Below are 27,216 nucleotides of genomic sequence, written 5' to 3'. Positions count from 1 at the left end.
TCAATAAATTAGCAAAGATTACTAACATTCTGTTTTCACTTTGTCATTATGGGGTATTGAGTGCAGAATGATGGGAAAAACTTGAATTATTTTTTATTATTTTAGCACAAGGCGTCAATATAACAAAATGTGAAAAAAATGTAAAGGGTCTGAAGACTTTCTGAATGTATTGTATAGACCCAGCAGGCAGAAAATGCGCCAACTTTATCACTGTGGTTCATGTTGTATGATAAATTTGGCACATCTTGCTAGACATGTTAGATACTTTTCTCTTCCTTACACAACCACTTCCACCACCTCTTGGTTGGCATATCTTAGAACAATTTTGGCACATTTTAAGCCACGCCCTTTCCTGTTAAGTCACACACCCTTTTCAAGACAGGTTTCAAAACCTTCTAGTGAAGCGCAAGGAATGTATGCCAGCTTTTTGGGGGGCACAAAATTATCTAGAATTCTGGAGCATTTAGCTTAGTAAATCTGTCTTTCTTAGGTTTAAAATTGTATTATGATTAATTCCTTAACCCGTTAGTGACCGGCCCATCGTGTTTCTACGTCGGTCACTAACGGGCCTTATTCCGATGCCATAGACTTTTTACGTCGCGGCATCGGAATAAGTAAACAGAGCAGGGACCTGTCAAATCTCCCTGCTCTCAGCTGCCAGAGGCAGCTGAGGGCTGGGAGCGTCCCTGCTCTGCCGGGTGAGATCGATATTAGTATCGATCTCACCCGTTTAACCCCTCAGATGCGGTGCTCAATAGCGAGCACCGCATCTGAGTGGTTTTGGAGAGAGGGAGGGAGCTCCCTCTCTCCCCCACCGACACCCGGCGATACGATCGCCGAGTGTCTGTGTCTCTAATGGCAGCCGGGGGTCTAATAAAAGCCCCCAGGTCAGCCTGGAGTGAATGCCTGCTAGATCATGCCGGAGGCATGACCTAGCAGATGCCTGTCCGTTTTAAACGGACAGGCATAATACACTGCAATACAGAAGTATTGCAGTGTATTATAATAGCGATCGGAGAATCGCATATTATAGTCCCCTAGTGGGACTAGTAAAAAAATGTAATAAAGTAAATTTAAAAAAAATGTGAAAAAAAAATGAAAAACCCACTTTTTCCCCTTACAAACTGCTTTACTATTAAAAAACCAAAATAAAGTAAAAAATTTACACATATTTGGTATCGCCGCGTCCGTAACGACCCCGACTATAAAGCTGTTACATTACTTAACCCGCACGGTGAACGCTGTAAAAAATTAAATAAAAAACGATAGAAAAATTGCTGTTTTCTGTGAATCCTGACTTTAAAAAAATGTGATTAAAAAGTGATCAAAAAGTCGCATCTAATCCAAAATGGTACCAATAAAAACTACAAGTCGTCACGCAAAAAAAAAGCCCTCATACAACCGCATCAGCGAAAAAATAAAAACGTTACGGCTCTTCAAATATGGAGACACAAAAACAAATAATTTTGAAAAAAAAGCGTTTTTACTGTGTAAAAGTAGTAAAACATAAAAAAAACTATACATATTTGGTATCGTTGCAATCGTAACAACCCGCTGAATAAAGTTATTGTGTTATTTATACCACACGGTAAACGGTGTAGATTTAGGACGCAAAAAAGAGTGGCGAAATTTCAGTTTTTTTTCCTATTTCCCCCCCCCAAAAAAAAGTTAATAAAAGTTAATCAATAAATAATATGTACCTAAAAATGGTGCTATTAAAAAATACAACTTGTCCCGCAAAAAACAAGACCTTATACAGCTATGTCGACGCAAAAATAAAAAGGTTATAGCTCTTGGAATGCGACGATTGAAAAACGTAAAAAATTGTTTGGTCATTAAGGTCCAAAATAGGCTGGTCATTAAGGGGTTAATATATTTATTTATCAGGCAGAGCTCTGTTTTTCTCATACAGAGCTCCAAATCCCCTGTATCCACCACTAGACAGAGTATAGGACAGGGGTCTCAAACTCGGTCGGGTAAATGGACCGCACATAGAAAAAATGTGAAGTTGACGGGAGGCATTACTTTCAAGTTTTATAGAATACAAAATTATTGTTAATCATTTAGTTATTTGAACTACTATAACAATACTGCATTACTAATACTACATTACTATAATAATACTACATTACTAATACTACATTACTATAATAATACTACATTACTATAACAAATACTACATTACTATAATAATATTACATTACTATAATACTACATTACTATAATAATATTTTACTATAATAATACTACATTACTATAATACTACATTACTATAACAAATACTACATTACTATAACAATACTACATTACTATAATAATACTACATTTCTATAACAATACTACATTACTATAATAATATTACATTACTATAATACTACATTACTATAATAATATTTTACTATAATAATATTACATTACTATAATACTACATTACTATAACAAATACTACATTACTATAACAATACTACATTACTATAATAATACTACATTTCTATAACAATACTACATTACTATAACAAATACTACATTACTATAATAATACTACATTACTATAATACTACATTACTATAATAATACATTACTATAACAAATACTACATTACTATAACAATACTACATTACTATAACAATACTACATTACTATAATAATACTACATTACTATAACAATACCACTAGGTTTAAACTTACCGGAAATTTGCGAGTTTACTCCACATGCTTATTTTAACAATCCAGTTTTCCAGTTTAGGTGTAGCTAAATGCAGTCTGGCAGCTCAGTTGGCAGCGTTTGGCAGACAAAAGAGTGTCAAGATTGCGCAGCCCCTTCTTAGATAGTGCCACAATGCCCTCTGTAGATAATGCCACATTGCCATCTGTAGATATTGCCACAGTGCCCTCTGTAGATACTGCCACAGTGCCCTCTGTAGATACTGCCACAGTGCCCTCTGTAGATACTACCACAGTGCCCTCTGTAGATACTTCCACAGTGCCCTCTGTAGATACTGCCACAGTGCCCTCTGTAGATACTGCCACAGTGCCTTCTGTAGATACTGCCACAGTGCCCTCCGTAGATAAAGCCACACACCCGCCCCCGTAAATAATGCCACAGCCCTCCAAGATAATGCCACAGTGCCCTCTGTTGGTAATGCCACAGTGCCCTCTGTAAATACTGCCCTCTGCAGATAATGCCACACTGCCCTCTGTAGATAATGCCACACTGCCCTCTGTAGATAATGCCCTCTGTAGATACTGCCACAGTGCCCTCTGTAGATACTGCCACAGTGCCCTCTGTAGATACTGCCACAGTGCCCTCTGTAGATACTGCCACACTGCCCTCTGTAGATAATGCCCTCTGTAGATACTGCCACAGTGCCCTCTGTAGATAGCGCCATTGGGACTCCCTCTAGGAGTGGAATCCCCAGCCAGAGCATAGGTTGGAGATTCCGCTCCTAGAGGGAACCCTTGATCTCACTGTCCATATATAAACAGTGACGTCCGGGGCCTACTCCTGCAGCGGAATGCCCTGCAAGAGCATCGGCAACGAGGATTCCGCTCCAGGAGTAGCCACTGACCATATATGAACAGTGACATTAAGGGCTTCCCCGGGCACAGTGCTTAAAGTAGTGCTGTGCCAAGGGAGTCCTTGGTGAGCTCCCTCTGCTCATCCGCTCTGAACTAATGCTGAAGGAGGGAGCTGACGGTTCCTTGCTTCAGTATTGGGTTCAACTGTATCTGCATTCTGAGGATGCAGATACAGTTGACAGCGGGACATATCCCTGGCCACCCGGGACAGCGGGATACTGCCCAGAATCCGGGACTGTCCCGCTAAATCCGGGACGGTTGGGAGGTATGGCCTGGGGCGAATATAGCACTCTCTACAAGGGGGGTGTGGGGCAATATCTACAGGGGGTGCATTATTTACAGGGGGCTGTGTGGCCATTGCTCACCCACCACTAACGGACTGCGCTCCTTCATGACGTCATGAACATTCCTCCTTCGGCCTGCTCTCTCCTGTCCCGAGTTAGCTATAGTGCCAAGCGGGCCGCAGATGACAAACCTTTACGGGCTGCGTGTTTGAGACCCCTGATGTAGGAGCTTACTGCATACTGTTTTATTACGAAGTTAAAATGTATATCACTCATGATGGGGGTAGCTGCACGCACACAAAATGTTATTATTAAAAGAGGATCTGTCAGCTCTATTCACATCTCTCTCTAAGAATAAATTGACAACTGGGTGTTACTGGTTGGGGATGTGCCCCTACACAGTCTGACAATGTCCAGTCAGTGCTGACAGAGTGTAACACCCAGTTGTCAATGTATTCATACATTTTCAGAAAGGATAACAGAGGAACAGCATTATAAGAAAAGGTGCTCCAGAATTTATATCAATTGGGGAATACAAGTATTTACTAAAACAAAAATGTCAGTAGAGGTGTAATCTTTACCTCTGTCTGTGTAGAGGACATAGAGCTCTATATCAGAAAAACAAAGCTCGGACCGATGTAAAGATATATTAAGAAAAGCAGAATACAGCGCAGAATATTGGACCCATTTTAGATTTTAAAAATTGGTATTCATGGGTGGACAACTGGACATTCATTGTGCACTGAAGAGGCATAGATCTATCAGTGAAAGTCTTAGGGTATGTTCACACGCACTAATTACAGACGTAATTCGGGCGTTTTTGCCCCGAATTACGTCCGAAAATAGCGCCTCAATAGCGCTGACAAACATCTGCACATTGAAAGCAATGGGCAGACGTTTGTCTGTTCACACGAGGCGTATATTTACGCGCCGCTGTCAAATGACGGCGCGTAAATAGACGCCCGCGTCAAAGAAGTGACCTGTCACTTCTTTGGCCGTAATTGGAGTCGTTATTCATTGACTCTAATGAATAGCAGCGCCAATTACGTCCGTAATGGACGCTGCGTTCAAGCGCCTGCACATGCCGTTACGGCTGAAATTACGGGGATGTTTTCAGGCTGAAACATCCCCGTAATTTCATCCGTTACGGACGCCCTCGTGTGAACATACCCTTATTATGGTGAATAGCATTTTGTAAAGAATTTTCCCACTCTTTGCTGAATGCAATGAGCTCAATCCACTCATCTGTCTTGGAAACATTTTGTATAACTGATCCTGATGACTGATCATATACTACCGTAGTAGTAGAGTCGTTTAAAGATCAGAGAAGAAAACAGAAAAAGTCATGATCTGCAGAAGAAAGATGCATTTGCCGGATGATGATCCTTACACAAATACAAACTTGCATAGAAAGTAATTTTTAATGCTGCATGGGCATATTCTGCAAAAACAAATATTAATATAGTTACAGTTCTAGAACCTGCAGATCAGAGGGAGAAGGGCCCTTATTATATAATAAAACACAAGACCATGGAAGCACATGAAAGCCCACTGTACATAATGAGGGAGTTAAGGATCTAGGTATCAGTTGCAGCATTACTCATAAGGTCACCCAGCTCATTACTGTTCCATTTCTATTCCAGTGTCAATTAAACATTATGTGAACTGTTGAGAGGAATTTTACAGAAAAGATTTTATCACAGAGTGCAAATGAGCTTTATAATGTTACCCTGGTTATAAATCAAGTGCATATAAGTGACAATAAGGCCCTGTTCAGGCCCAGTTCACACAGAGTTTTTTTTTACACGTTTTTTAACGAGCCAAAAAATGTCCAAATATGCCTCCCATTGATTTCAATGGGAGGCGGAGAAAGCGTATTTTGCGGCGTTTTTGCCTGGAAAAAAGAAGCGACATGCCCTATCTTCGGGCATTTACGTCTCTGACCTCCCATTGACATCAATGGGAGGCAGGGAAAGCGTATTTCTCAGCGTTTTTGCCGGTGGCGCTCAATGGGCGCCAGCGAAAAACGCAGTGAAAAATGCGTCAAACGTGGTGCAGGCAGATCAAAATCTGTCTCAAAATTTCAAACTGAATTTTGAGGCAGAATTTTCGGTCTACAAAAAAGTCTGTGTGAACATAGCCTCACACAGAGTTTTTTGCTGCCGAAACCGCGGCAATAACCGCTGAAAAAAGCGTCCGAAATTGATTTCAATGTGAGGTGGAGGCGTTTGTTTTTTTTTTACCGTGGGCAAAAAAATCGCTTGCGGGAAAAAATAGCGACATGCCCTATCTTGAGGCGTTTTCCGCCTCAAAAACCCCATTGAAACCAAAAGGAGACGTGTTTTTTTTACGCGATTTTTCGGCAAAAAACGCTTGTGGTTATTCCATCTTTCTGTTGAAGAGATAGCTATAAAAAAACTTGGCAAAAAAATGCGTAAAAAAATCAGGCAAAAAATTGCGTCAAAAAACGCGTGTGGTGCAAAACGACTTAAAAAAAACGGAGCTGATTTTTCCAGGCAGAATTTTCTGCCTGCAAAAAAACTCAGTGTGAACAGGGTCTAAAATATAGGTCACCTTTAGATCGCTCATACATTAGGCTTTTTGTAGAGGATATTTTATTAATACACAGAGACTAACCTCATCCGAATCATTCATATCTGCCCAACAATCCATCCAGTCATGGTTTTTTGACAATACAGATCAATCAATAAAAGAAGTCATTGTACTGAACTTATTTTAGCTACTGTAAATGGGTTATTCTATTGTCCCAAAGAAGGACCCACCAGTGATCAGGCAGAAGATGGCCACAAATTTCTCCTGCAGCGGCCGCCTGTGGTATCTGGTATTACATCTCTATGACGTCCATATGCCCTAATAGAGCATGGACAGTGATTGTCCTAATGAGATAACCCTTTACCGGCGATACACATTAGATAGCTGTTTCCCGACTCACCATGAACATGAACACTCTTGGCTGAGTGTGTCTGTTGATTTCAATGAAGGGAGGGAAATAAGAGGTGTCTGGTAACAGTTTATCTCCTGGGAAAAAAAAGATAGGATACGTTCAAATCCAACATACCGGATCCCCAGAGGGTAACTTGAAGCTCCTCGCCCAGGGCAGAATGTCTATCAGGGCACCCACCTACCATGTTCCATCTATCATGCTGTTGTCTGTTTGCTACCTCAGCACCGCCTATAGACTAGGCCCCTGTTGATCCTTGCTACTATTCATATTACACCATTGTTGATCCGTGAACTGACTTCAATGTTTATGGCCTACTTTATGCTAAAGTAAATCTTCCAGTCAGCAGCATTGATACCTTTTGCTACCGGCTTCCAACCGGCAGTGACAAGAACCATCTCCATGTTACCATCCAGGGCTGAGGTACAAATGTCGTCTACAGGCCTTGGTATTCTTAAAAACATTCACCAGTATTTCATATGCCTCTGAGAGTGTCCGGGTTTTAGATTTTTATTGTATGTACTAAGCAAGTGATTTGTTGCTCCACGCGCCTCATGTCTTGAGCAGTCCACAGATTTCACGTTTTTTCTGCCTGCTCCATAATGCACTTTGTATGACCCATCAAGACAAGCTGAGGAAAAAAGTGACCACTGTTCGTAGTATATTTTATCACTCACAAAAATCCTTTTTACTAGCCAGCGGGTCATTACAAGAGGATTGTTCCCACAGATTCTTTTTAACATGGAATCTCCAAGTTAAATAGCTGGCGCTCCACCTACCTCTTCCTCACAGTGTTAAATATTGGACTCACTTGCAGGCCTGAAAACAGGGTCTGATTTATTATGACATAAGTGATGTCACCACAGCAACTCCACAAATGTGTCACCCAAACTTCCTCAGCTGAAGTCATTTATAACATTACACCACAATGCATGAGAGAGCATGGCTGGTACATCAAATGAATGGGAACATTTCTTCATTGACTAAAGCTTAGTTACTGTGGGGATGACTTCAAAGTTATTTCTAGATACTATTACTGGCTTTTATAGTATAACATAATGTGCTCTTCTTACCCAAAATATTCACCTCAAAGTCTGAGGGTGCATTTACATGCGTCGTTTTTACGAAAATCGCTAAATAAAAACCACAACAAAAGACTACTGATGTAAATTAACCCTAAAAGAGGTTACAATAGGATCTTATGCATATGCAGGTAATAAACATTAGGTGCGAAGTCAAGGCTCCTTACACTGTTTATGTGAACAACAGGGACATTCATACATTGGGATCCCTTTACAAGCATATCGCTTCTGCAGACAGCATCATTGCTCACGTGATCGATCTATTGGGAGTATCAGTTTATCAGTGGAGATTTATAAAACAAAGGAAAAATGGAGCAGCTTCCCATAGGAGCCAATCAGCCTGCTGCTTTCATTTTCAAAATGCCTCTGTAAAATTAGACCTGAAATCTCATTGGTTGCCATTGGCATCTGCTCAACTTTTCCCTTGTAATCATTTTGATAAATCTCCCCCAGTGAGCTATAGATTTTATCGGAAAAAAATACAGATAAGGCCTACACATCATCAGTAAAAGCACCCGACATATACATTAAACGTAGGCTCTTGCATTTGCCTAACAGTGGCATCTGTCACATAGACTTAAATAGTATCCGTTAAACGGTTACATCATGAAATGGGGTCATGGTAGTTTATGATATATCTGTTAAAGTATACCATTACAGTCTATAGTGACGGATGCTACTGTTAGGTATTTGCTTTATGGATTCATCACCCTCAGACTTTAATGGCATCCGTTTAATGTATACATCAGGAAAGTTATTGAAACGTCTGTGATGTTAATGTTAAATGTATGTCTATTACATAATGCCATACAGTGGCATACATCACCCATAGGCTCCCATGTTAAAAAAACTTCTTTTTTTTTACTCCATTCCATTGTATGGAATTGTGTAGTCAACTAAACTATTCCATACCTCAAAAAAAGGTATATGAACATATACCAGCCTGACAGAGGCCATAAGGACACTTTTTTGGCCCACATCAGCTAATGGAGCCCTATGTACACTTTTAGGCTTCACAGTTCAGAGTTCACACGGAGCCATTTGACGCGTTTTTCGCTGCGTTTTCCGCTCGCACCCATTGAGTTCCATGGGCAAAAACGGCAAAATACACCTTCTCTGCCTTCCATTGATGTCAATGGGAGGTCAGAGGCGTAAACGCCCAAAGATAGGGCATGTCGCTTCTTTTTCCCACAAGCGTTTTTTACCGCTCGCTGTGAAAAAATGCCTCCGCCTCCCATTGAAATCAATGGGAGGCATTTTTAAACTTTTTTCGGCGCATTTTCCAACGCGGTTTCTGTGTCAAAAAATATGTAAAAAAAAATCTGTGTGAACAGGGCCTTAGCGGGTACACCGGGATCATTCCCAAGGTACATGGTACACGTAGTGCAATGATGGGTTGTGAATGGGCATTATAAATATACATATTGAAGCTCCTTTGTTACAAAGCTTCTGTATGCTATACATTCATTTCAGAGAAAAGCAGGCCAAGAGAATCCTGAGGTCTCTACATCCCAAGATTGTGGGTTAATATGATCTCCAGTATCTCCACCTACAATAGCCTGACACCTGCACCACTTAAATCTTGTGAAAAAATGCACAACCCAAAACATGTTAAGGAAAATCTGGGAAAAAAGATCCAAGCAAGGGCAACCACTCCTTCCTCACCTCCAAGCTGTGACTATCTGTTCCACATGGTCCTTGTCCTGCACTGTTCGGTTTGCAGCCTCTCCTCCGATTCCCAGTTTACATATGAGTGAGTGTGTCTAGACATCCAATATAAGACATTCTGGGTTTGTACATTACAGAGATCCCCAAGGCAATGTTAAATGAATATTTGTGTTCTGCCTTTCAAAGGGAAGCCCAATAGTATTTATTGGAAACCTGTGTCCGTACATAAAACGGAGCTGAATCATGCAGCACAAGCCTATAATATTATGTACGTGCTACGATCATTTGCAATTAACTCTTCAAGTGACTGAAGAACAAGCTGTTCATTATAAAGAATTACACTGCTCAGTACTCAGGCTTTTTTCTTCATATGTGATGTGAAGCAGTAATTTGCAGCGTACACAATGATAGCGAAACCTTATACTAGTGAGTCATTTTGGGTTCAATTCCATAAACTACTATCTATATAATTTTATAAATGACTTATTTCTCCCAAAATGCTCCAGATGTGATATAGAAAAGCACAATAACAATAACAACAACTGGGAGATGGCATTTTCCATTAAGAGTTTGCATTCCTAAAACAAAGAAGTATTTGCATTTCTCAATCCTATCACGCAACCTAAGAAGAAAGAGGTTATAACTCATTTAAGGACAGTGGGTAGAGGTATGAAAACTGTTCCTTTATACTCACATACATCGAGAACCACTGGTATGCAGTACAGACAAAGCTTATAAATACTTACTGATGAGAGTTAAAAAGTTAGGAACAGCTGTGTGCAAAGGGAATTCAATGGCTCTGTACAGGTTTTGCGTGAGGTAATAAATCAGGATTTTGTTGGCTATAGGGACATAAAGGAACAATTTACATGCCCACTCCCTCCTGTTCTTAACTGGGGGTTAACTGCCTTGTTATTTTCATATATTATGATTATGGGATCGCGCTATAGTAATACTGTCTGTTTTTGGAAAGCCTTGTTGTGTTTTCCATTGGTAGAGTTAAAAGGAATTTTAGTTCCTATTCACTATATCCTTGCAGACAATCCATTATGTTGAAGCGCAGCAGTTATGAGTACCAAGAAATACAATTTTCATATGTGCCATTCTACACAGTCGAGTCATTATTATGACCACCTCCTATTTTCGACGTTGGCAGCATGTAGCCCATGAAGGAAGTGATGTGTCGTGGGCTGGCTTGGTGGGTATATAAGGTGTGTGATAATATGTCTGAACACATATCACTCGTTGTTGCCATGGGTAAAAGGGGCAATTTATCAGAGTTGCAAAAGGGGATAATTATTGGCTTTCGGGCCAAGGGTGGCAGTATTTCTCAAACAGCGCAGTTTGTGAAATGTTTGCGTGCTGCTGTGGTGAACGTATATCGTGAGTGGACAAATGGCACCAATGGGAATAACCGGCGTGGAAACTGCAGAGCACCACGTGCTACTGATGTGGTGAACGAAGGCTACGAAGGTGCTACGAAGGTGTGCAAGGGCCAAACAACAAGCTACAGTGGAGCAGCTCACCATGAAAATCAACCAGGTTGCTACCAGACGTGTCTAAAACAACAGTTCAGTGAACCCTACTACATATGGGGCTACAGACAGATGGTCACTGCTCCTATATTAACAAAGGTGCATCGGAAAAAAAGGCTTTAATTTGCATGGCAGTATCGGTATTGCACCACTGATGATTGGCAAAGGATTGCCTTCTCTGAGTCACGTTTTCTGCTTCATCGACTGGATGGACGTTGGTGTGTCAGGTGAGAAACATCAGAGAACAAATACCCCGCAACCATTGCTGGAAGAATACAAGCTGGTAGCAATAGCGTTATGGTCTGGGGAATTTTTTCATGGCATTCTCTGGAAGGCAATCTGAACCGATTAGGGTATGAATCCATCGTTGCAGATCACGTCCACCCATACATGCTGTTTGTCTTCCCTAGTACGCAGCAGCTTATTGAGTCACTCCCAGCCCGTCTAGCTGCTGTCCGTGCTGCACACGGCGGTTACTCTGGATATTAGCTGGTGGTCATAATAATGTAAATAAACTGTGTATATACCATCAAATGCTACATAATATTATAAAGGAAAACATATTGTGTATATAAGGTTCCTGCCTATGATAATCTACAAATTACATTTACAGTAAGATATAGTTGGAAAAAGGAGTTTCTATATCTGCATTACCATCTAGTGGTTGTAAGTGGTACTGCAGATCTCTCTTATTTTGGAAGGATAAAATTCTTGGCAAGCCTTGTCTAATATATATATATATATATATATATATATATATATATATATATTAGAATGTGATCACATATAATCACTGAATAGACATTTCAAGGAGCAGTTTTGAGAACATTTCACAAACATTACAATGTCTATAAGATCACTAAACCTGTCTAGACTTGTCACTAATTCCCATCATACGTACCTCAAAGTTTACAAAAATATAATCTGAAAAACTCAAAGCTGCCAGCACGAATCCTTTGATTTATGGGCTCAAATCTTTAAATAGTTTAATCTGTAGATTGATCGGTGCTTTTAATTCTATAATTTCTTCACTTTAGAATCCCTTTTCAAACTCTTGTTGGATTCTTTTTATTTCCATTAACACATATTTACAGGTATCGGCAACCGGAATTTACTTTTTTTGACATTTTTTTTTTTCTTTTTTCTAGATTTATTTACTCAGTAACTTTCAAAAACTTTCCAGTGTAAATTGAAAGTTTACATTTTAAATACTAAGAATTTGTGGTATCAACTATTTCTTAACATATATATTGATCACATGCTCTTTATATGTAAGAGAAAGTGTCTTTCTCTGCAGAAGGGTTGGCTAACAAGGAGAGGAGATGGCGCACATGCCCTAAGGCCTCAATTACCTTGGGTACCAAGAAACCTCCACCACCCATGAAGGCAATTTGGTGTTTTTATCCAGCTGAGAAGTGGTGGAGAGGTTACCATTACACATTACATGTGGCTGTGATAGGGGTAAAATGACGTCCAAGTCTCTGAGGTGGGATGGTGACTCCCACCAATTTTTTTGCACAGGAGCTTTGTACAGCTTTAACCCAGCCCTGCTCTGCAGGAACCATCAGCAGAATACAAGTTCCATCTGCTCTAATATAAATGAGTGATAAATTCTGCGGATGGCACCTGCAGTGATCTTTTACCCGCATGGTAACAGTAGCGACATAGGTAATATATACATTTTAAAGAAATATATTCTGTTTTGCAAGCAGAACTGAGAATTGCCTGGGGTAATATGACTGCCTCCTAGACATGCCCCTGCAGGCACATTTTACTCTGGGGTAGGCCAAATGTCAAGCTGTAAACAGAACTTAAAGAGGCTCTGTCACCAGATTTTGCAACCCCTATCTGCTATTGCAGCAGATAGGCGCTGCAATGTAGATTACAGTAACGTTTTTATTTTTAAAAAACGAGCATTTTTGGCCAAGTTATGACCATTTTCGTATTTATGCAAATGAGGCTTGCAAAAGTACAACTGGGCGTGTTGAAAAGTAAAAGTACAACTGGGCGTGTATTATGTGCGTACATCGGGGCGTGTTTACTACTTTTACTAGCTGGGCTTTCTGATGAGAAGTATCATCCACTTCTCTTCACAACGCCCAGCTTCTGGCAGTGCAGATCTGTGACGTCACTCACAGGTCCTGCATCGTGTCGGCACCAGAGGCTACAGTTGATTCTGCAGCAGCATCAGCATTTGCAGGTAAGTACCTACATCGACTTACCTGCAAACGCCGATGCTGCTGCAGAATCATCTGTAGCCTCTGGTGTCGATGTGTCCGACACGATGCAGGACCTGTGAGTGACGTCACAGATCTGCACTGCCAGAAGCTGGGCGTTGTGAAGAGAAGTGGATGATACTTCTATACACAACGCCCAGCTAGTAAAAGTAGTAAACACGCCCCGATGTACGCACATAATACACGCCCAGTTGTACTTTTACTTTTCAACACGCCCAGTTGTACTTTTGCAAGCCTCATTTGCATAAATACGAAAATGGTCATAACTTGGCCAAAAATGCTCGTTTTTTAAAAATAAAAACGTTACTGTAATCTACATTGCAGCGCCGATATGCTGCAATAGCAGATAGGGGCTGCAAAATCTGGTGACAGAGCCTCTTTAAATGGCTTTACACTTTCAGCAAATTAATGTCATTTTTTTAAAATATAATTAAAAGTTATTACATTTTCCAATATACCGTACTATCTGTATTGATTCCTCACAGCTTTCAATGGTCATGTGATGGACACACAGGTGCTGGGATTATTAGAAGACACAGCTCTGGTAGACATGCTGTAAGTGTAACGAGCCATGCACCTGTGTGTCCATCACATGACCATGGACAGTATTTTATCCACTGGAAGCAAACAATGAATGTTGCTACTAAATAACAACAAGCAAAGATCTTAACTGGTTGCCGACACAGGACGAGTATGCTCGTCCTGAGCGGCGAGCACTTCGCGCATTAGGACGAGCATACTCGTCCTGTGTGACAGCCGTCCCTGCCGTCTCTGTGTGTGCGATCGAGAGCGGGGCAACGGCTGTAATACACAGCCACGGCCCCGCTCTGACAGCGGAGAGGAGAGAAACATCTTCTCTCCGCTGTTAACCCTTTGAACGCCGCGATGACAGCTGATCGCGGCGTTCAAAGAGAGGGGACTGCACATTGATCGCGTCACAGAATATAACTGTGACGCGATCAAAGCCCACAACTCGTATGGCCAGACAGCCCAGGGTCCAGTGAAGGACCCCAGGGCTGTCTGAACATATTTCCTGTTGTTAGGGCATACTGAGGTATGTCCTAACAACTGCCTGTGTACGATCAGTAACAGGCTAATGTACTGGCATATAGATCTATGCCAGTACATTACAGTTACAAAATAAAAATCAAAATGATAAATCCCTTTATGGGATTAACAAAAAAAGTTAAATGAATGTAAAAAAAAAATAATGGTAAATAAATAAATAAAAAGTCAAAAAAATACAGAGAAACACACATTTTTTATAATAAATAAACTTTTTAAAATATAAGTCCCAAAACATGAAATAATATAGACATATTTGGTATCGCCACGACCGTAACAACGTGTACAACAAATGTATACCATTATTTATGATGATCGGTGTATGGTGTAAAAAAAAAAATATTAAAACTGCTGCGCAACTGCTTTTTTTCTTCATTTTAATCTAATTAAAAATTTATAGAAATTAAACGATAATGTATTTGTACCAAAAAATGGTACGTACATAAAGTACAACTCGTGCCGCAAAAAACAATGTCTCATACAACTATGTCGTACAAAAAATAAAAGCGTTATGAGCGTCGGGATGCAAAGAGGGAAATGTAAAAAAAATTGCTCTGTCCTCAAGGCTAAAATTGGCCGTGTCCTTAAGGGGTTAAAAACCATGAGGTATTGATGCAGAAAGCATATTGGAATATTGTAAAACTTTTAGTTGCACAAAAAAATAACATTAAAGCAGTTCTCCGGGCATTTTATATTGATGGCCTATCGTTAGGATAGGTCATCAATATCAGATCGGCGGGGGTCCAACTCCCAGCACCCTCACGATCATCTTATTGATGGGGTCACGGCATTCATTGCCGCAGCCTTTTCCCAGTTTACAGGCACATCGCCCTACATATCTGTAGCGGCTGTGCCTGGGATTGCAGTTCCGATCCCATTCAAGTGGGACTGAGCTGCAAATCCAGGCACAGCCTGTAGGGGCCACGGCAACGATCACTGTGGCCCCTTCAGTCAGCTGATTGGCTGGGTTGCTAGGGGTCGGACCCCACCAATCTGATATTGAAGACCTATCCTAAGGATAGGCCATCAATTTAAAATACCCGGGCAACCCCTTCAATTTGCTGATATGCGGACAACCCCTTTAAAGAGAGAGGATGAGTCACTGGATTGATGTTTGAGATGATTAATATCATATAAGACATCTTCTGCTGTATATTACTTTGTGCTGCTTAGAGGAAATAGACGATAGATCCTTGAGCAATAAGGTCTTGTAGATAAAATACAATAATATCTGAAAATAATCTACTACTGTGTCAACAATCTGCCATTAAATACACGCCGAAAATGTAAGTTGTACATTTTCATTCTTGTGAAATCTTGGGTTTCATCACATTCATGAGCATAGTTGTCAGAGTTTCCATGATTTAATAGACTGAATTAAACAGAGTATATTTCTCCATATCATTCCACAGAGGAGTACTAAAACATATGTGACTAAATTATTCTAAGCATGGAAATCATTCCATTGTTTATTTGGAACATGATTGGAAGTTGCCGTATTGAATAATGTAAGAAAATATCGTAGATAGATAGATGCATTGACCATCACCAACTGTGTGATTGGCCCTGAATCAGCTTAAATATAGTCTCAAAGCACGTGAAATATATAAGAATATAATTCAGACAAATGGCCCACCCATTGCTTTGTCAGTGTAAATAAAATAAAAAATATAAAAAAAAATAATAAAAAATAAATAAATAAATAAAAAAAAAAATATATATATATATATATATATATATATATATAGTTGGTTGTTGCACTGCATAAAATGCATATCCAGCTCATACTATTTCTTTGTAAAATGATATTTAGGTTCAATATAATATATAAAAGACTACAGTTTGTATCTGGCTTCTTATATAATAACTGAATTTGAATTGCGATGTTCTGGATACTCCCAGTCAGTTGGCACATTTTTTGGGCACATTGATAAACATCTCTGGTGTCATATATCAAGTGAGCGGCGTAACTATAGGGGGTGCAGAGGTTGCACATTATGTTGATGTCCTGATACATAAGAATGGATTAGGGAAATCCTTAGACCAGAGAAAAGTTTGAAGCATTTCATTATAAATGTACTTGTATTCCTAATTTCCACCTGTCAGTAGTAAATCCTGGAGTTCCCTTTGAATGGGGAGACTCTGCAAGGTCAGTATTAGACAGCTGGGATCTGTCCAGCCCCGGCACTTGTGTTTGAGTAAGGGCTGGAAACACATTTGCATCCAAACCGCTGCCTAATTACTCCATCTGGTGAATATGAGTACAAAGGGGCATGACCAGGACTTCACGTACTGTGTTTTGACTGAAATTGCTACCAATAAACGGCTTCCATATGGAGCCAGTGATTCCCTGTGCTTTTCTGTACAGTTATTGGCACAGTGCTGCATTGAGCATCCAATGCAGTCTGTCTGAAAGATTCATGTATTTATTATCAGAAGGTCTTAGGGTTACAAATATCACTGTGACACGTAATATGTCTTCATTATGATTAAGTAGATGAAAATTGATCCACATCAAAAAGATTTTACAGTAATGTTTGAAGTAAGACGCGGTTAGATTGTTCAAACGGCTTTTTTAACAAGCTGTTTGAAAGAAGACCTTCTATTGCTTTCCATTTTTACAAAACAAATAGTGTAAAAGATGTGTTCTGAAGACAGAGTGTTTGATGAATTTTGATGGCTATCATGTTTTCTTGACCTTGGAGATGAGATGATAGAGTCGGAAATAAAGAGCAGATGTGTCCCACTTCAATGAATGTATGGCAGCAGGTACACTTGGAAAACCAAAGGAATCTTAGACCGGATCAAATTAGTCTCCACCCCTGGCCCTCAGACATTAAGTTCCCTGCCAAAGTACAGAATACTCATTAAAAGGTCTTTAATGTTTAAGGTGAACAGTTAAAGAAGTCTGTAAGATACAATGCCAGCTACTATTTTCGTGAACAGCATCATCCCAGCACGAATTGTTCTTCATCTGTTGGGGGATGAATGTGAACTCCCTTCCGCATCATTGAGTAATACCATTAATGATGGATCTGTACCCACCGTACAGCACAGATCACCATCTGAGGGCAAGCAGGACTTCCTGCAGGTGGGCTTTAGATGTACCCTACTAAAAATACGATCGTCATGTGCTCCTTACCCAGATTACTTTATATCTTCTTTAAAGGTTTACATTTGCTATCCACCATAGCTAGCATGTTCCAAACGTAAAAGGGAAGAAAAACAAATATTAGCCACTAGAAAAGAGGGGTCCTCCTCAATCTGCTCATTGTATTTCCTGCACTGTATATAAGTAGTTTACATAGGTGTAATCTAAATCATACTAACGTATATATCTGCACATTATTCAATGCACTTGTATAGTGTATACAATTAGGTGTATATCGGTACTTGTTACCAACCTTAAAAAATTCCAAAAGTGAAAACACAGTTGGGTAAGCAGATCACTTGTATGGGCAAACCCCATTACATAATCTTTTTACCTCTGTAGCTATTCCTTGGCTTATTTAATGGGCTTATTCGGGAAGTGAACATTTTTAGTAGGGACTGCAAATTAAATAAATAAACCACAAAATAAATAGTTACTTATATATTTTTTTTGTACATAATAATTAGTCTTCCAACTATTGTCAATGTGTGCTATGCATTGGAAAAAGTTTGCTGATTTTTTTCCCCCACCAAAAACAGGATAGCAGTAAATAGTAAGAAACCTTTGTGTATAAGCAGAGATTTTATGATTGTTAAAGGTAAAGTAGTGGAGAACACTACCCTCAACAAATCAAAATGTTTCTAGCATTTGTCTCTGAGGTGAAAGGCCACGAAAAGCTAAAATCACGTCCTGGACAGACTAGTCACTGAACAGAATTCTTTTTTTATGGGCATGATCGCATGGAAAGCTGGAAAATAGCTTACAGAATATTTTGCTGTGATCATAACCCGTTTTCTTCAATGTGTGTTTTTAGAATATAATAAAAGAGCAATTCCACTTCATATTGCATAATGTAAACCATGAGGTGGCTCAAGCCTTTTCCACTGTAAATGCCAAGCAAGGTCACTGGCCAATATGCCATTTCTTACTACTTTCCCGCCACATAACTATGAGTAAAAACTTACCGGTAGTTCTACTACCCCATGACTATAAAGACACATTTAGGACATGAATAGTTTGAATATCTTAATAACTAATTGGCTTATTGTATAACTGTAATGAATGTTTGCTATGTTTGGGCAGCTTTATAATAACGGGCAAATTACATAGAAGAAAGTGACTATATTTAAAGTGGTTTGATACAGGGCAATAAGCTCGGTCCTGACGGATCCTTATTCTCCTGGGAGAGAGCAGTGTATGGTGGGTGTTTCCTGGGAAAAAGCAAACTAATAAAATCTCAACCACCAGACAGGACGTGTGGTCTTCAGGTGGAAGTCAAGGATTACACTCTCAATGCCAGTAGGCCACATATTCAAGCCATATTGCTCTCCCTCCAAGAGAAGATAATGTCCTGTATACTGACCAAATGAAATGTAGTGTAGGAACCTACTGCTAAGAAGAGTATTTTTATTAAATACTAATAATAAAGCAAATAAATATATAATAAAATATAAGTAGAGAGACTTCATAATTCTTAATGATGATAAGTTTACTTCAAGGATTGCAGCATTCTGATCTGGCTCAAACTTGTTTTCACCACAGGAATTTTGGAGTTCATTAGCTTGGCTGTTGGTCTGGTCAGTATCCGTGGTGTGGACTCTGGACTGTACTTGGGCATGAATGAGAGAGGAGAACTGTATGGGTCGGTAAGTTTGAAGACTTTATCTTTATAAATCCTGCAATAAATAACATTACGCTTCTACCTGTACAAATAACAGTAAATCACTGCAGCTGTCAATAAGATCTATCTGAAATTTTATACTGAGCCACTATTAGAGATCCATATTTTGACCAGATTAAGGCATCTTTTTTTGCTCAGTTTTGTTTATTCTATTTTTATTAAGAAATTATAAGATGTATAAGAATATCAAACAGGGTTTACTGGAAGTATATGCATGGTGAATATATTCCAAATCTTTATACAGGTAAGACATAATGAAAACAAAGTATGACAACATTGTCTAATATGTAGTGATGACTTAATGATCTAAAACTCAAAAAAGAGGAAAAAAGGGAAGAGAAAATTAAAGGAAAAGAGCTAAGTATGGGAAGCTACGATCAGTTAGGAAAGAGAGGGAGAATAAAGACATTAGGGATGAATGGGCCACCAACTTCTTCATGGAGTACTAATGGGGGGCACTTTGCATCAGGAGGAATATAAACTCCTCTTAGTATGACAGGTGCCCAAAATGTAATCCCTCCCAAATAACATATGTTTAGCATGAACTTTTGCAGAATTTACCTCAAATCTGTAAGAAAGAGGATATAAAGCAATGAGAATAAAAATAAACACACAGCTCTTAGGGGTGGAATCACCAAAACGCGCCTGTGTCTACAGGGAAAGTCATGGGTCACTTGCATTTTCACCTGTATCAAATATTGGTGGCAGGATATCCGCCAATGTCCCAGATGTTACTCGAGAGAGGGAGGTCAGATTGGCAATTCAGCAACATTGAGAACTCATCCACTGAAAGCAACCAATGGAAAGGTTGATCTTTGTTCAGTTTCCAAGACAAAGTTCTTGCAATCGTAGGATTTGTGTATTATTATAAAGTGGGTAATGATGGGTACAGACATATAGAAGCAGTTCCACCAAGTCAATTACATAGTATGGTTGAAAAACCCACACAGTATGTCTATCAAGTTTAACCAAAGGAATGGGAGAAAGGGAAGAGATATATGTAAACTATAGAACTCTGTTTTACCCCTTTTGTTCCAGAGGAAGGTGAAAAAAAGAAAAACATCAGGCATGAACAATCGACCCTAAAAAGGAAAATATTCCCTCCAGATCCCAAGTGACGATCAGACTGGATCAACATTCAGACATGACTTCTAAACATTAGTGTAGTTTTAGAATTTGTAAATGACGTCCCTTGCTCAGAATGTAGGAAGACTTTTTTGTTCTTGGTAGACACAATGCCATATTATACATCTTTGACAATATAGGAACCAAATCTCCTGCTGGCATGGTCTCTAGTCTAATGTGTATGGTCAAAAGTTTACAATGCCAATCATATGACCATCAGAATCAGATGATATACATTAAAATAGGAAATCTTGTAGACCCTAGACATTCTGTGTGACCACATCATATATGTTGTATGGCCCATTTAGCAGCTATTTAGCATGTCAGGGCGCATAATTATATTTAGCACTGTAGATCTTTTTTTAGATGATCTGCATGGATATGTGTGTAATTTGCTTATTGGGATACTAAAACTAGACAGGAACGGATCAAGCATTTTTTTTTTTATGACATCCTGGATACCATCGTAAACTCATAGGCAGCAGGTATTATATAAAGATGTTGCTAACATGTTACCCATAATAAGTCAGAGAGACCCAATTTATGTTGTTGATAAACTGTGACAGTCATGTAATATTCCCAGGCACCATCATAAGTATTGAAATGTGAGGAAGATAGGAACTTCAGAGACCAGGCAAAATAAAAACACTGTGTCCTTTGTGCGAGAATTTAGTACAGCCTCGCCCAGTTTTCACTTCATCAAGCTGTGTTGACTTGTGATAATCACATTATTTCATTAGAAGAAATCTTGATCACTTAAGCTGATAAAACATCAGTAATTAGGTTACGAAGTGAAGCCCCACCTCTTGTGTGCCCAAGGGCCTGTGAATGCGCATTTGTAGGCATTTGGAAATTGGATTGCTGTGCAGCTGGTTAAATATAAACCCTCACATTTAACCCACGTAGAACTATTCAGAACAAGTAACCCTATAATGAAACATTCCTAGGATTTAAAGGGGTTGTGTCACAAAACACATGTATCCCCTATCCACAGGATAGGGGATACATGTGTGATAGCTGACCGCTAGGGCCCCCAGCGATAAGGAGCATGGAGGACCGAAAGTCCCCCGAAGTCCTTAATGAGAAGCATGGAACTTCCAGGGTCTGTGCCCGGCTTGTGTGTCCGGAAGCTCCATAGAAATTTCTGTGGAGCTTCCGGACACACAAGCCGGACACAGAACCCCGGAAGTCCCATGCTTCTCATGGGGGACTTTGAGTCCCCCGTTCTCCTTATAGCTGGGGGTCCCAGCGGTCGGACCCACAGCTATCACACAAGTATCCCCTATCCTGTGGATAGGGGATACATACATGTGTTTTGTGACACAACCCCTTTAATAGAGAAGTAGTATATATTTTCTATGCAGCGTTTTATTTAAAAAAAATCTATAAATATTCAGCAAACATGTTGCATAAGTTGTTTCAAACAGAAATGACATGTTTTTTTCATATTAGAATTAATTATTAGGAATTAATAGGCCATTCTGCCTGCACGCTTTCTGGATTATGTAACATCTGCAGAGCCAATTGAAACAGTGCCCCTAGTGGCTAGAAACATAAGTCTAAAATTTTCAGAATCCAAATATTTAACCCTACTGTTATGATTAACTGGCAATAATAATAATAATAATAATAATATAATATTACTGTATGTCAGTAATCAACAATGTGTATGTACAAATTTATTTTGTATTTTTATGCTGAGGCAAAAGAATGTATAATAACAATTTCAACGGTGTATAATTTTCATTTCAGTCCATATATATACCTCTATGTGTCCTTTACGCAGTTTGAACTGACTTTGCAACACAAACACTGCAAATCCCACACAAGACTTTAAGGTGAGGCTAAATTCACACTTGCGTTATATAATCAGTTAATCTGATCCGTTTTTAGATCAGCAGGTGGTATCAAAATAACGGATGCAAATTCGTCCGTTAGACATCCATTTTTTTTGAACAGTGAAAAAAGTCCTGTACTCTGCACTTTTATCTCTGTCAAAAAAACGGATGACTAACATAACGGACGCTAACGAATACAATTAAAAATCCCATTGATTATATAAATATACAATGCAAGTGTGAACTTAGCCCTAACCATCATTTTACCAGCAAACCAGGGAATGTAACAGACTTTGTATAACATTCTTGCTGTCAGTGTATATATAATTTTAAATGGAATCATCGCTTCTACATTCTGACAAATATAACTAAAATAACTTAGGTAATGCCCAGGATAGGTATACCGCAATGTACCCTGCCGGTGTGTCCCATGTGGACAAACTTCATTAGGGCAGATTTACACGAACGTGATTTTCACGCACCTCGCACGGACCTATATTAGTCTATGGGGCCGTGCAGACAGTCCGTGATTTTCACGCAGCGTGTGTCCGCTGCGTGAAACGCACGACATGTCCTATATTTGTGCGCTGTTCGCGCATCACGCACCCTTTGAAGTCAATGGGTGTGTGAAAATCACGCGCACCACATGGAAGCACTTCTGTGGGACGCGCGTGATTCGCACAACAGCAGTAAGAAGTATGATTGAAAACAGAAAAGCACCACGTGCTTTTCTGTTTACAAACATACAAACAGAGTGTCATAATGATGGCGGCTGAGCCAAAATCACGCAGCCGCGCATCATATGGTGATGACACACGGAGCTGTTAAGTTCCTTTTGGGTGCGCAAAACGCCGCGTTTTTTGCGCCTTTGCAAAACGCACACGCTCCTGTAAATCCAGCCTTATGGTAATGTGACCTTACACATTAGCAATCACCTAATTGCTAGAAACAGCAAATAAATGAAATAAACCCTCCCGTCCGTCAGCTGGACTTGGAGCTTCTGCCTCACAATCATGAACTCATGTTCCGTCATTTTATAGTACAGCCAAAATAGAATTTGTCTTATTTCTCTGCCTTTAGATTGTATTTTTTACCTTCATTGAACCCAGTGTTTTGCTAAACTACTGTGCAGAGAGGATTATTTTTGGCACAAAAAGGGTTATTTAATGGGGCCTGTACAAGTTCACAACCTGAGCAGATGAAGGTGCTACGGGAAACCAGGATTTCTCTTTCCAATGGGCTGTACCTTTTTCAGCACCTCCTGCCAAATAAATCATTATATTTCACCTTCTGTTTTTTTTTTTGTTTTTTTTTTGACAAATAAATATAAAAAACCCGAAATGAAGGCAAAAAAAATAATCTAGCTGGGTATTTGACTGCTTGTAGATATCAGTCTGTATTCTACATTGCATGGGGTTTTCTTCTGTAGGAAAAGGCAGATTTTTGTGCTGCAAACTCTCGCTTTTCAGAAACGTATATACATATGGTAGTCATTTCATGATTAAAAATGTGTTTCTACAATAGCATGCTCTCTTCCCTCTGCGGATTTGAGCTGGCCCTGCGATGTGTCACTTGCAAGCCAGCTTCTTTTATGTCAAAGCTGTAAAATTCATGCTGAAAACATATATTGTCTGTGCCAAGGCATAAGGGAACAATCTTCAAAAAAATCTATGTACAGGTGGAGATTTTCCTATTAAAATGATCAAAGACACAATTAGCAACGCTAAAAGAAAAACATTCTTGGTCCAAAGGAAAAAGTCGAGGAAATTTTTTTTTTTTCTTCCCAGAAACCCAGCTGTGGGAACGCAAGCAAAAAAAAAAATCATAGTTAATTAACCCTTTCTATGCCAGTAACTTGTACAGGAAAGGTACACTCACCGCTATAGGGAAGGTAGCAAGGACAAAATGCAAAGACTTCTGAATGTTCTTTTCATAAACGACTTTGTTTCTGTGTCTTCAGTCTTAGACGAGTAGTAGGATCAGTCTGGCTGTTAAAGCTGCTGGAAATCCATCACGGGTCCCTAAGGCTATGTGGCCCTAAATAGCTTGTAAAAAGAAACATACGGAAAGTAGCATTTCCTCCATCTGAAGTCACGCTTAACCATTAATCACACGTCTTTCCCATAGATTAAGATGTATTTAAAATACAAAATGACTGTGCTAATTATATGTGTTATTTTATATTGGTAGCAACAAAGGCTTCTAGTAAAAGTGGGAGCAGAGCTGTGGCTATACAAAGACTCTGGTCACGAGACAGATTCAATAGTAAATTTCATATGACCTTCCTATTAATGAGTTTGTTGCACGACAGTTGTAAATGTCTATTCTGGGTTCACACACACAGGGTTTTTGTAGAGAAAAAGCTCCAATTTCAGCTGTGGCGATATGTACTACAGATTCAATAGCATTTGTTGTACGATTTGTGCATAATTTATTTGTATGCAACTTGCTTGTGGGAAACGCATGGGTTGGCAAAAGTTGCATGCAAGTAATGGGACAATTGCTATTCCATTTGTTGTACGATAACTGAAATTGGAACGACAAGGGTCTGTGTAACCTCAGCCTAGGGGCAACATAGCAAACATTTGGAATGACCTAAGATGTTTGAATAAGACGAGACGCAAAGGTTTAATTTAAAAAATTGGGTTAAGCGTAATGGGTTGGAAGACCCTTGCAATTGCTCAATTAGGAATTCCACGATATATTGTTATCTCTCTCTTTTATATAGGGAGAATTCTGGTAAAATACGTGCATGGCTGTGGGATAAATCAAATCATTAACCATTGCCCGGTGAATCTGTCAGCAGACATAGACTGTCTTACAGCAACCTGTAGTCTGAAGTCCATTGACATGGCTGCCACAAAATACAGTCTATAGTCTGCTCTCTTGGCAGCAGCACACGGGAGCAGGACTTTGTTTTTTGGAAACTTTAATAAGTATTGTATCCTTATGTTCCCTCTGCAATACATTTAATCACACTGAATTGTCTTATAAAAAATATGGTTCTGACATGTTTTGGTTCTGACATTATATTTCTTAAAGTGCATTATTTTCTTCTATAACCACTGTGTTTCAGTTGAACCTCACCAGTTTTTCCCCCTTCTTTGCAGAAAAAGCTGAACAGGGAGTGTGTTTTTCGGGAACAATTTGAAGAAAATTGGTACAACACCTACGCATCCACCTTGTATAAGCATATAGACTCGGAGAGACAGTTCTACGTGGCCCTAAATAAAGATGGGTCTCCAAGAGATGGCTATAAGACTAAACGACACCAGAAGTTCACACATTTCCTCCCAAGGCCTGTGGATTCTTCTAACATACCAGTCAAGTACAGAGACCTCTTTCACTATAGGTGATGTTCAGCTACCTACTGATGCCAATGTACATACCTGGGACTCTTACTGTGGCTGGAGCGCTGTTTAAAATGCTACTTGTCCTGAAGGCACAATCCTTTTAAACCGTTGTGAGAGGACCTGTTTAAAAGGTTTGCGGTCTAGGAGAAAGGGTGATGGCCGTTACAATATAGACCACTTTTCCTTTTTATATAAAAGAGATAGTTACTTTTTGTAAATATAGATAAGACAATAGGTACTTTGTACCATTCTCTACCAACAAACGTATACCACTGGTTACCAGTCTCTGGAACCAATTATTAATAAGCATTCCTGATATTGGTTGTGTTAAAGCCTTTAGTAAAGAAGGTCTTTTTGATACTAAAGGCTTTAGACTGAGAGTAATGGTACTGTGCTTGAATGTAAGAGAGCATTATCTTTCTAAGGGGATCATATATTTGTTCCTTTTTTGAATGAGACAAAAATTTCTAAAAGGGGATTCTTTTTGGAATCCTGTGAAACAAGATATATTGGTGCTGTGGGTTTACGACAAACAATTAAACTGCCTTGTGGCTTTTTATGAATCATGTAACCAAAAATCAACTCCTGCTAGAAATCCACATGTAAAATTCTGAACGACTGTGAATTATCACTGAAATCTTCCACAAGCGTTAGCACGTGACTAGAAGCTGTAGGGAACTGATAGGGAATGATGCAAATGACATGCACACACTACAATAGGCTTGTGTGTAATACTATAAAGTTTAGGAAATGGTATTAACCACTCGAGCAGCTCAACTCAGCTTCATAAAATTGTCCCTGAAACACAAGCATAGTTGCAGATGGAGCAAACAGGATGATTGATCCCATGTACAACCTGAGTCTGCTCCATCTGTGCCGGCTTGTGTGTCTTATATAACCATAAATCACAGACCCACTAACCTTTCACACATTTCTGTATGTGATATAGGCACTTAAGGCCACTTCTTCAAGTGTTAAAAATGTTGTTTATTGGAATGTTGAATATATATGTAAACTTCTGTAACCAACAAGGATGGATGATTGAACACAGCCATTGCCATCCCATGGCAGAAGATCAGAAAAAATAATAAAAGAAAGGATTTCACCACCAATCTGTACCTGATGGTGACCTGTACATCATTTGGTCAATGCTCTTCTGAAGATACAAATCTGTGGAATTCCCCCCCCCCCACCTCGAACTCACAGTGCTCCTGTTTTCAAGGAACGTTATATAGATGCAAGCATAGATACTGTGCATAAGGATGAAAACTATTTATAAAATGTATATGATATTTATTTTATATATTTATTTATTTCAAATAATTTTATTTTTAATGAGAGATGCCTATGACCAGATTTTTCATCAGAAGGAGAAAACGAAATCCTACTGACGCATAAAAATAAGAATCATTTTGAGTCTTTAAGAGCTTAATGGCAATAAAATTGTCTTTATATTGTAAGCTGGTATGTTTTTCATGGCTGTGATGGTGAATAATTATTTTATACCTGAATTTTACTTAAAGCAGAACAAATGAAAACTAAGCTGTGCTTAGACCTTTATCTCTATCTATTTGTTGGGCATTTTCATCCTCTGGCAGTTCAGCTCCTGAGCTCTTCTTTCACATGAAGTTGGAACCAGGAAATAGCAACTTATGG

At 39.3% G+C, this 27,216-nt stretch overlaps 1 protein-coding gene across 2 annotated transcripts in view; it reads left to right on the top strand.

The window, feature by feature from the left end:
* Window positions 1–26,993, top strand: part of FGF16 (fibroblast growth factor 16) — a 40,229-nt gene extending 13,236 nt beyond the window's left edge. For both annotated transcript variants that reach the window (XM_075834317.1, XM_075834316.1), the window contains exons 3-4: window positions 19,106–19,209; window positions 25,318–26,993. In XM_075834317.1, coding sequence (XP_075690432.1) covers window positions 19,106–19,209; window positions 25,318–25,563 — 350 coding nt within the window. In that variant the 3' untranslated portion in view covers window positions 25,564–26,993. The remainder of the gene's footprint in view (window positions 1–19,105; window positions 19,210–25,317) is intronic.
* The last annotated feature ends 223 nt before the right edge of the window (window positions 26,994–27,216 follow it).

The sequence above is a fragment of the Rhinoderma darwinii genome, chromosome 8 (assembly GCF_050947455.1).
Source record: "Rhinoderma darwinii isolate aRhiDar2 chromosome 8, aRhiDar2.hap1, whole genome shotgun sequence".
In the NCBI taxonomy this organism is placed as follows: Eukaryota; Metazoa; Chordata; class Amphibia; order Anura; family Rhinodermatidae; genus Rhinoderma; species Rhinoderma darwinii.
Note: the sequence above shows the minus strand (reverse complement) of the source record. Positions and strands in the feature narration are given on the sequence as shown.